Source organism: Phanerochaete carnosa (assembly GCF_000300595.1).
Source record: "Phanerochaete carnosa HHB-10118-sp unplaced genomic scaffold PHACAscaffold_12, whole genome shotgun sequence".
Lineage (NCBI taxonomy): Eukaryota > Fungi > Basidiomycota > Agaricomycetes > Polyporales > Phanerochaetaceae > Phanerochaete > Phanerochaete carnosa.
In genome coordinates, this window is record NW_006767639.1 from 1,465,762 (window position 1) to 1,476,186 (window position 10,425).

General features: G+C 54.4%; 5 protein-coding genes across 5 annotated transcripts; 3 read left to right on the top strand and 2 right to left on the bottom strand.

The window, feature by feature from the left end:
• Positions 1-499: 499 nt before the first annotated feature.
• PHACADRAFT_214017 (uncharacterized protein) lies at positions 500-945 on the top strand (the record flags this gene model as incomplete). The annotated part of the gene is made up of 3 exons (XM_007401438.1): positions 500-547; positions 609-771; positions 825-945. 3 exons carry the CDS (start codon positions 500-502, stop codon positions 890-892), a joined length of 279 nt encoding a protein of 92 aa, XP_007401500.1. The 3' UTR covers positions 893-945.
• A 1,045-nt stretch (positions 946-1,990) lies between these two features.
• PHACADRAFT_214018 (uncharacterized protein) lies at positions 1,991-3,170 on the bottom strand. Its single transcript, XM_007401439.1, has 4 exons — positions 2,861-3,170; positions 2,365-2,806; positions 2,260-2,311; positions 1,991-2,203 (listed from the first exon to the last, which is right to left on the bottom strand). Exons 1-4 carry the CDS (start codon positions 3,100-3,102, stop codon positions 2,160-2,162), a joined length of 780 nt encoding a protein of 259 aa, XP_007401501.1. The 5' UTR covers positions 3,103-3,170; the 3' UTR covers positions 1,991-2,159.
• Positions 3,171-3,607: 437 nt separating this feature from the next.
• On the bottom strand, positions 3,608-4,495 carry PHACADRAFT_201159 (uncharacterized protein; the record flags this gene model as incomplete). The annotated part of the gene is made up of 3 exons (XM_007401440.1): positions 3,608-3,626; positions 3,698-3,856; positions 4,341-4,495. 3 exons carry the CDS (start codon positions 4,493-4,495, stop codon positions 3,608-3,610), a joined length of 333 nt encoding a protein of 110 aa, XP_007401502.1.
• Positions 4,496-6,765: 2,270 nt separating this feature from the next.
• Positions 6,766-7,744, top strand: PHACADRAFT_201160 (uncharacterized protein; the record flags this gene model as incomplete). Its single annotated transcript, XM_007401441.1, has 4 exons — positions 6,766-7,040; positions 7,104-7,548; positions 7,603-7,651; positions 7,707-7,744. The coding sequence occupies 4 exons, from the start codon at positions 6,766-6,768 to the stop codon at positions 7,742-7,744; spliced, it is 807 nt and encodes a 268-aa protein (XP_007401503.1).
• A 2,016-nt stretch (positions 7,745-9,760) lies between these two features.
• PHACADRAFT_201161 (uncharacterized protein) lies at positions 9,761-10,410 on the top strand (the record flags this gene model as incomplete). Its single annotated transcript, XM_007401442.1, has 2 exons — positions 9,761-10,035; positions 10,094-10,410. Coding segments are annotated over 2 exons (592 nt in total), but the record flags the coding sequence as incomplete, so codon positions are not given.
• Between the last annotated feature and the right edge of the window lie 15 nt (positions 10,411-10,425).

Here is a 10,425-nt window from a genome sequence, read left to right on the forward strand (position 1 = left end):
TGCCATATTCTGCATATCATATCATTGTCAAAACGCCTGCATAGAATACGTGCACCTTTTGCGGATGTTGTATGAGGCGGTTTGAGTTGTCCAGTATGTTCTCTATGAGATATCCCGTCATTCTGACTAGCTCGACAACAGCATCCGATCTGCGGACAAAAACTCACCATGCATTTTGATCCACCCAAGTGCATACCCACATACCGCCCCGAATCTCCACTTGCACAAGTTTGATTCCACCTCGAAGTGCCCGTCTGCGGGTTGACGAAGATGGTGACGACAGACGCCACAGCGGCATCCGCTGTCGCTATTGTCGCTATTGTCGCCCACCACGGCGGGTCTCTACAGATGCATTTGAACGCGAATCGAGGCGTGTCATTGAGCTCCCTCGGCTACGGCCGCAGATCGAGCCCTACACAGTATGAGTTCGAGCGCTGCCCGCCGAGACGAACAACCACGAAAACCATTTTTCTCCTGTTACACCCTCTAAATAATCATTATGTCTGAGAGCACCAAGCTCCCCACTCGTGCCGTCGGTGGACACAAGGTGTGTGCCTCCTACACCGGATTGTCGCCGCACCCGACGCCGAGACTGACGTCGCACACAGGCTGCGATGCACAACCCGAACATCTCTGAGGAGGCGAAAGAACACTCGCGCCAGGTCGTCGATGACCTGGAGCGCGATTTGCAAACCAAGGAGCAGCGTGCCAAGTACGACGATGACAAGGACGAGACGCGGGTTAACGCCGGGCTGAAGGCGACCATGAAGAGTACGCATTCTTCTTTGTCTATCGTTGCAGCGCGTGACTGACTTTGGTCCCAGACCCGAATGTCAGCCAGGAGGCTAAGGACCGTGCGCACGAACAGCTCGAGGACAAGGGCGTGTTCTAAAGGCTCTTGTATACGGGCATGCTTCTTGTGATAGAAAGGCGTTAAATGAAAGTATAACCTTGGATTGTACAAATGATTACCTTGAGTCGACGCGCCGTGTGACCGCACATTCTCTCCTCCAGTTATCCTCTACATCAAGGTCAATACCAATCCCATCACCCCCTAACCTGTAGCCTCCGTCAGAGCCGTTGAAACTTTCGAAGCTGCTAGACACTAGATTACACAGTCGATACTTAGTGCTTTTCTTCGGAAGATGGTGCTCTTGTGCTTGAGCACCTTTCTAGCGTGGTGCTTGGCTTCGCCAGTCATGATCCCCCGTCCACCTTGTAGCTTGCGTTGACATGCGTCTCATTCTCGCTAGGCAAGCTTGTGATCATGAATATCGTTTTGGGAGGCCTTGTCTGTGATTTGGCGTTGTTCGGGCCGGGAAAAATACCAGGTATATATGTTTTGTCCATTCGCGAAATCTACACGCGAAGCAATGGCCGAGGACGCCAAGCTCAATTTTGTACCCCGCACCACAGCATCTGTGTCGTTGTGTGTCGTCAGCACGCGCCTGGGCGCCGGATAACCGACATAACAGACCGCGGCATTATATTTGGTCTTGTTAGGATCCAAAGGTTTCGCCTGCCAAATATGGGCGCATAGTAGGCTGTGGCTTGGCAAATTTGGTCTACCAGGATATGGAGTGGTTGCGACATTCTGAACTCATCTAACAAAATGTGCGTGTGATATTGATATGCAAGAGAGACTCAAATCAGCACCACATAACCTCCTCACCCGAGCAGTGTTGTCATTGATCTTGGACCCGGAAACGGTAGCGAGCACACTCCTCCTTTCCAAGACATGCAGAACTTTTTGTGCGACAATAATTCTCGCTTCCAGCCTCCCTACAATACCTGAGATTTTTAGAGGGAAAGACAGAAACCTGGAGAAGTTCCCATGCCATTGACTTCGGTGTCATCGGTCCATTCGGCAACATTGCACTCAAGAACTGCAAGGGCAGATATCGGAGTCTGAACCTCGTGAAACTCCCACTCTTCAATCGATTCTAAGTCCGCTCATTTGCCCTTTATCACACGATGTCCCTCGAGTGAAAGAGCTGGCATCACGATTTTCATTAATAGGCAACTCTACATAAATAGCAATCTGGAAGGCCAGTCCAATGAGACGGCTAAGAGTTACTGAACCGGACGTGTATAACCGAGGACAAGCAACTGCGTGACCCGCATCTCATTTATAGCGGAGAAATATCGTTCGATCCATCTTACGAGGAGGAAGTGGTGTTCACCCAGGCACCACCGTAGAACCCTGAGAAAACGGAGCGGTCAGCAGAATATCACAAGGTGGAAAGACGCGAGGCGCACAGAAGTTCAGGGTGGACTTGACCTGGAGGAAGTCGAAGTTCGCGCGGCACGTCTACATGAAAGGTTAGTTTCCGCCAGAGGCCTACGAGGTCGAGCAGCACGTACAGTGTTGGGTGCAGAGCCACCGTTCGAGTTGAACCGGTACACCTGATCGGCGAGCTGGCCGTCCTTCTGGCCGTCGACGTACAGGACGGGCTCGTACAGCCACGCAGAGTTAAGGACGGGGTTAATCGGGTCGGGGACGACGTCGGTCTCGGAGCAGACGACGAAGGCCGTGTTCATGTCCGTGACTTCCATCATGCGCGACATGCCGAAGTCCCACTTGGCGAAGATCTTGCCGCTCGTCGCGTTGTTCGGGTCCGAGATCCAGTAGTGCATGCCGAGCGCGGTGGGGCCGTTCGCGGCCTCCGTGCTGAGGACGATGTCCTCCGAGGTCCACGTGTTCGGCGAGTTCTCCCACATGTCGGCGATCATAGTCGTGAAGTTGGCGTGCTCCTCCTGCGGGATGCAGGAGATGTCGTAGAGCTCGGTGATCGCGCCAATGGGACTGCGCAAAGGATGTCAGCCGAAGTTAACAGTGGCGCATCCGAACGAGACGTACCTCCAAGTGCCGTCATCTCCGCAGGTGTAGTTCTGCGTACCGACAGACAGAGCGACGAAGGTCGGGAAGGTGGTGTTCGGCTGCGTGAAGTTGAAGTCCGCCGGCACAGAGTTGCTGAGGTTGAACTGCGTGGTGGAGCACATGGACCCAAAGCCAGTCCTGCGCTGGATAGGCTTCGCAGGGAGCGCGTGGACGAGAGCCACAAGAGAGAGAGCAGAGAGCAGGTTCTTGAAAGAGAACATGGTTGAGATTGTTGTGGAGGAGATGCCCAGAGCACTGACGGGTTGGACGACTGTGTCAAGGTCTTTATACCTCGGCAGTACCGTGAGCGTAGACCCAGTCTTGGTAAACTCCATATTCCAGCTGATGAGCTTGGGCAAACCTCAGGCCTCAACTCACGAACACATGTGCGTCCGGTCCGCCATGGTCGTGTGTCTGGATGCACGGATGGAGACAGATGAACAGCTCTACAGCGGAGGAATCACGCTCAGTGACATGCCGAAGCTGTGTCAGTATATTGCCCGCTGTCCGCCGTGCTTCTGATCACAACATAGCAGACAGGTACGACCATCTGCCTGCTCTCGTTGAAAGCTCGTATAGCATGACGCGTCCTGGCTCAACTCAATAGTTCTACACTTGCGTCGCAGAGGAAACCAAAGGACACCTTGGGGGTGCGCTGAGTCACGATGTTAGGGTCTTGATCCCAATGCACTGTCAGGGCTGGTTGATTTTCGATGGAGTTCATTTTTAGATGCCCCCTGGAAGCCTGAAAATCCGGAAAAGGTAAAAACAGTAGCAGGTCAATGTACGGCGGAAGCCGAGTGCGATATTCCGTACCATCGTTCCTTCCGAGGGTTCCCTCCGGCCCAGTTCCCGATGTCCATCAAACGCAACAGGCCTGTCAAAGTTGCAATGCGGGTAATGTTATGGGCCCACCGCGAACCATCTGGAGGCGGCCACATTGCGCCCCGAAGGCTAATGTGCATGATGTTCACCCTAACAGCCTCGTTAGCGACGACCAGCAGGGACCGGACCTCAGTCCGCTCGTAAGGCGGGTACCTGAGAGATGGGCGCACTCGGTGCCGCCGATACGGAGCTTGCAAATGCTTCCAGACAGACGACACATCCGGCGGACACGGAACGGAGGCGGGAGACAAACATATCGGTGTTACGGTGGGCAAGAGCAGCCTGTTAGGCGCTTATGACAGTCCAGTCACCTGACCGTCTCGGGGGCCGAGGGCAGAGTTTTGCAGCCTCGTCTTCGTGTGATGTAAAGCGAAGCACAAAAGTACAGGCTTGCGGAGTCAGAGGGTCGCAGTGCAGAGAGCATGCTGGTCATACATTCAACAGCTTCGTAGAACGAAAGAGACGCGGCGCGCCGCGGACGCAATTGGTACAGCCCTCCGGTGGTCCCGCCCATACCCCGCACGGGCTGTCTTTTTGAACATGAGATTTCTAGCACGACTAGCCAAACTCTTACTTCGGCTTGTCTTCGGGCTCCCAGGCCACAGTGCGGATGAGCTCGTTGTCCTGGAATGGGCTGCGTACCGCGAAAAGGTTCTCGCGCCAGGTTTGGGCCTTGGCGATATGCAAGACTGCGAGGCGTTGTGCCGCAAGAGTCGGCACGCTGGACATAGTGGAGGCTTGGCATGGTGAGTGCGGGACGCTGCGGGCTCACCGCGCACCGATAATTGTTCAGGCGCGGCCATGGTACTGCGCGAAGCCAGCAATAGACTCGACTCTGCGAACAGCCCTGACTTCGCCGCTGCCGCGCATTTTCGGACCTTGCAGGGGTATAAGCACATCCAGCGCACGTGTGTTCATGACCCTGACACAGATGACGCTGTCTTGTGCGATGTGCGCCTCGCCGCCTTGAATGGACAGATAGTGTCAAGGACTATAGCTGAGAACTTAGAGACCATGAGAAGACGCACTGTTACAGAGGCTACTACTCGTCAGATGCTCCGGGACGAGTTATTCAGCTTCTGTGCATCGTGACCGTATGGCCGCAAAGTTGAGATGCCGTCATGTTCCGCAAAATTTACGTGCTAGGTATGTCGGATAGGTGTAGTGCTCGGGCGGCCAGTAAACATCTCGACGTGTGGCCGCCCAAGCGATACTGGACTAGCATGTGATGTTAGTGGACGCGGGGGCGGGCAGGTGGCTTTGCTCCTAATTTGTATACTGCACCCATAAGCAGGGATCGGATTGTGTACGAACAGGGTTGCTGCTGTTGCTAGTCAGAGGTCTTAGTATACACCAGCCTTTGTATTCAAGTTCTAGTAGAATAGGGCGGCCCATGATGAGCATCTCGTTGAATAACGTGACTATTATTGTCGCAGGCTGAGAAGCTTGGGAAGACTCGAAGTTCAGCGATTTTCTTTCTTCGCCCGATGTAACTAAGATTAAGTTGCCGGCAAATCTGAGATTGAACGCGCATTCGCGATCACGTGATGGTTGGAATACAGCACCTTCACTGTGTCGTCACGGCGTTGATGACTCGGAGCGCGTCGATTCACCAGCAAGCGTTGTACAACGAGCTATTCAAGACTTCTTTGAAGACAAAAAACTTTTATATAGCCACCGCAGCAATCACAGGCCCTGAAGATCCAGATGTAAGGTCATAGCAGGGCTTTCTTACGATCGATGTACATTTGCTATGTTTTAGCCAGCGCAGGTGGGGTTTTACTACATCTATTCGTGCTGTACAGCCAGAGCGACATATCGTTGAGTGGTGTGTCGTGGTCGGCTCTTTGCTGAGGACGGCTACGGCGATTGCGAATGCTTCTTGACGCGCTTGCTGGTATTGCGACAACTGGCGTCACAGGGGTGTACGTCAGATCTTGCGCACTGGAAGAACTCAAGTACGTATTTGGAGACAGGGACAACCAGGGACAGCCTTTTGCTCGCGGGCCATGAGCGGGGTATGCGGTCATGCGATGCATCTGCAGGTGCGCAATTTAATCTGGTGAGCTCGTCGTTGTAACAGTAGCATTTTATCAACACCGTTTCGCTCTCTCTCTGTACAAGCGTATGCAAATAAATACTTGCGTGTATTTAACACTTAGTGAGTCTGTTGCTCTTCTTGACATTCTGCAGGAAAATCTTCCGGCACCTCGGGCGCCTATCAATAACTGGGCTGCTCTCGACCACCATGACGCCCGCTCTCTTCCCCCTTCGTCAATCGTTTCCCCACATCAGGACGTGCTGCGGGTGTTGAGCTCTGACATGCGCTCAAACCTGTTCGACCCGCCTTGGCAGGACCGGGTGCGCGATCATACCCGCCTTACCAGCGGACCTACGTGCGTGAGATCCGTTTCTTGTCCGACCGTTGAAGTGAGTCTGATGCACGATGATGACAATTTACATTGACCGGTGCAGGTAGGGCCGGCGTTTGACATCTTCTGATGCTAGGCTCACCGCAAAGCTGCAAGGACGGGCCTACCCACGAGCGCGAGGGCTATCGCGCTCCGCGTCGGTGGTTGCGAGACGAAGCCACCACCCGCTCCGTTGGGGACGCGTTTCTTGGCGGCGAGCCCTCGAACTACAGCCTAGCTAGCAGCGTTGACGGTCGAGGATGTCGTCTAATTGCATGCTGGTCTGTCATTTTGTTCTTCATTCTCCCAGATACGACTAAGGCACACAGACGCTTTGAGCTTGCACGTTAATCTCACTTCGCTGCTCCACGAGCTGCCGTCGGACGATGAGCAGACGCTCGTAAGGAGCGCATCGGCACAGCTTTGCCTCGCTAACGCATCCCGCCATATGTGACCCTAAGAGTAAGTACTGAACCTACGCAAGGCAGAGGGCTTGGCTTTCTTGGCTGGTCTCTGGGTATAAGAGCATGGCTAGATCGTCGTAATTCCTCAGTGCTCTGGACATCTCCTTCAGCAAGCTCAGCAGCCATGTACGCCTTCACGAAGTTGGTCTCTGCTCTCTCTCTCGTGGCTGTTGCCAACGCCTTCTTCACCCCCGAGGCGAGGCACAACACTCCAGCCACCCGCCCCACTGGCGGATCGATCTGCTCGACGAAGCAGTTTATTCTCGCTAACGAGCTGCCCGCCGACATCAACGACCACGGCGGCGAGCCCCTCCCGAAGCCGAACAGCACGTACCCAGTGTACACCACCCTCTCCGTCGGCATGCAGAACTATACCTGCGGAGCTGATAGCACCTGGGGGTATGTCTACGTTTGCACCATCCGCTCGTAAGCCGGGCTGACCACGATTGTCATTTTTCATAGTCCTCTCGGCGGATACACCTTCCTGTTCGACATCTCGTGCTTGCCGCAGGCGCACCACGCCAAGTTCACGTCGTTCGTTGCCGCCCTCTGGGACGCTGCGCCGCCTACCGTGGCCAACGAGCAGATAATCGACCTCTTCGAGCAAGTCAACCCAGGCACCGCGCTCGGCCTGCACTACTGGATCCCCGACCCGAACAACGCGACGAGCGGCAAGATCAACGCGGTCTGGGACTTCACCAAGTCCGAGCGCTACGTCAACGACACGAACAGGGCGAACGCGTTCCTCGTCGCGGCCGAGACAGGCATTGTTCCTGACCCGAATGACTCCGTGGCTAACTCGCCGTGGTTGTACGAGCCCATCCTGTACGTCGATGGCAAGAAGGACGGCCAGCTCGCGGACGAGGTTTACCGCTTCAACTCGAACGGTGGCGCTCCGCCTAACAACGTACGTGACATTCAACCTCGTAAAGCTTCTGATAGAGGCTAATTGCATGTTTAGACGTGCCCTCCGGGCTCTGTGCTCCAGGTCAAGTCCACCTTGAACTTCTGTACGTCGCATATCTGCTTTCATTGTGACATACCTCTAATTCTCATATTTCGCAGGGCTCTTCGGTGGTGCTTGGGAGAATACCATTTTCTAGATTTGTTCGACGAGCTGCTATTGCTAGATTCGAGATAGATGTAGTTGCTTTCAGCCAAGAATGTATTCTACTGGATACTATAAGTTCTCCGCGCGCGCTGCATTTGTGACGCTGGCGTGCATGCCGCCTATGATTCACTTTTTTAAACGCGTTACTTGACCTGTGGATCGTGCGTCGTCTCGCGGCTTCTTCCTCTATACAACATTAAGCCCCGAACCTAGGCAATTAAGCGCCATTCATTGATTGGCTTGGGACGCTCCGATGTGCACGACAAAGCCGCCTGACATAAGCAACCCAAGCAGTCTAGCACGACGATTCTACCTTTCAAATGCATAATAATACTCACGCATAGCCCGGGGAACGGAGAACGGATGAATTTGAGTCGACTATGCTAAGTACATGGCTCAGGTAAAACATACCTCGCCGACCCAGGGGATGTCTGCAGAGTTACACGGGCGCGTGCCGGAGCCTACGTTCCTTCTCTTCTCCCTCCACCTACGAGTCAGTGCTACTTTGCCAGAGCGGCACGTAGAATATTGTGAGCTCGCTCTCAGGAATTTGTACTTCTGCCCGTCGCCGAGCTTTGCCCGTCACCCAAATCTCTCTCCCATCACGTGGCCTTCTAGTTTGGCTTTCAAGCTTCTGATCTGTCCTTCTCATTGAACCCCACGGTCGCAATACGGGCGAACGCTCAATCTTAGCTCTAAAGCAAAGCTTGTGGCGTGGCAGCCTGAGCTTTGTGCGGGGCGGATGGACAAAAACAGTGTTCCTGTGGCGACGGTCGCCGCACTTTCGTCTGACGGCGTTGTCAGTCCATCAACACTAGTAAGTAAGCTCTGCGCGCTCCCACTCTCATTTAGCTGGACTGTAGCTACCTGTGCTCGTCACTCTGCGTGCAGTGGCTCGGTATGAGGCTCCAAGCCTTTGTCTGACATCCCGTAAGTCCAGCAAATGACGAGATTCAAGCCCGCATTCTGTGGTTGCTCTTGCGCGGTGGCCACTACGGCGCCTATCTCCTATCTCTCTGTCCCGTGTTGATCGTGGCTCTAGCAGCTCAGAGTTCTGGTATATTCGCCGATGGCAGCAGCGTGCGGGGTGCCAAGTATAACACACGTGCCCGCCTTACCAGCACACTGGAGCGGAGTCTGCATTGTTTGTAGTCAGTTCCGAGACTATTGAGACAAATTCAGAGTCTACAGCGAGCCTCGGAGGGCATACTAGGACCGCCTGCTGTCGTAGGTCTGACAGACATGCCGTTGCGCTTGACGGTCGTCGGACACTCAGTCGGGGATAGGATACTGCAAGGCTGCCCCTCTTGGGCGCGGCACTCAGCGACAAAACCGTGTGACTCGGAGCTCTCCAGTGTGGCGCTGATTCAACATGGCAGATGGCGATGGTACGGACCTTGCCCTCTACGCTTATGTCCATTTTTTCGTCGTGCAAATATCATCGTTCGCTCACTTACCGCTCTTTTGTTGTAACGTCTAGGTCTACGAGGCCGCGAATAACATCTCGTCATGACCTCCACGGACTGAAAGCTGTTCGTGACAATGTATTCGAGCCAGGAATACAGCACTGCAAGTCTACATCTTTGTATACTTCTGTTCTTCTGGTTTCAAATACGTCAAAACTGACTGATTACTAGTGTACAATTCGATACAAGGTTCCCAAAAGACCATGAAGCTAGCTATGCCACGCTATTTGACCAGTCGGTGATTGGTACTCGGATGCAGTGGGTCGTGGGTACATCGCAGAGCGCAGTTCCCTCGTCATTGTATCCCTGCGCCCGCCCGCCTTCGCCCCTGGTTGGCGCAACGCGACAGCGGGCCGGATGAACGTACATCGGTTGGCCTGAGCTCGGTTCCCAAGTTGGAAAACGCCAGCTGCACGAGTGGCACGCTCAATACCCACCTCTGGGGTATAAAACATGAGCAACATTTTCGGAGCTCTTCAGTGCTCTGGTCATTCTCTTCACAGCAGTCTTTCCACAGAAACCTCCTCACAGCAGACTCGACCATGCACACCTTCACAAAGCTGCTCTCTGCTCTTTCTCTCTTGTCTGTCGCCTACTTCACTCTTGAGGTGAAGGCTCAAATTCCTCCTCCCGCAAATCGGACCACCGGCGGGTCGACCTGCTCCACCACGACATTCTTGCTCGAGACCGTAATGCCGGCGAACATCAACGATAACGGCGGCGTACCCCTCACAGTCCCCATCACGACATTCCCGGTGTACACTGGGCTCTCCGTCGGTGTGCAGAACTACACCTGTGGAGCCGACGGTACCTGGTCGTACGTCGAAAATTCCCGTCTACTGCTGCTGATTTTGGCTCATGTTACTCTTGTGCAGTTCCATCGGCGCATTCTCCTACCTGTACGACATCTCCTGCCTCCCGTTGGACACCCACAGGGCGTTCACGTCGTTCATTGCTGGCCTCTGGGATGCTGCGCCGCAGACAGTGACTGCCGCAGACCTCGTTGCCGTCACCAAGAACCTCAATCCCGGCGTCGGGCTCGGCGTCCACTACTGGGTCCCAGATCCGCTCAACGCGACAAGCGGCAGCACCTTCGCCAAATGGGACTTCAGTCAGTCCGAGCTGATGGTAAACGACACCAACAAGGCGAATGCCTTCCTCGTCGCATCCAAGACCGGCAACGTCCCCGACCGTTCACCCCGTCGGT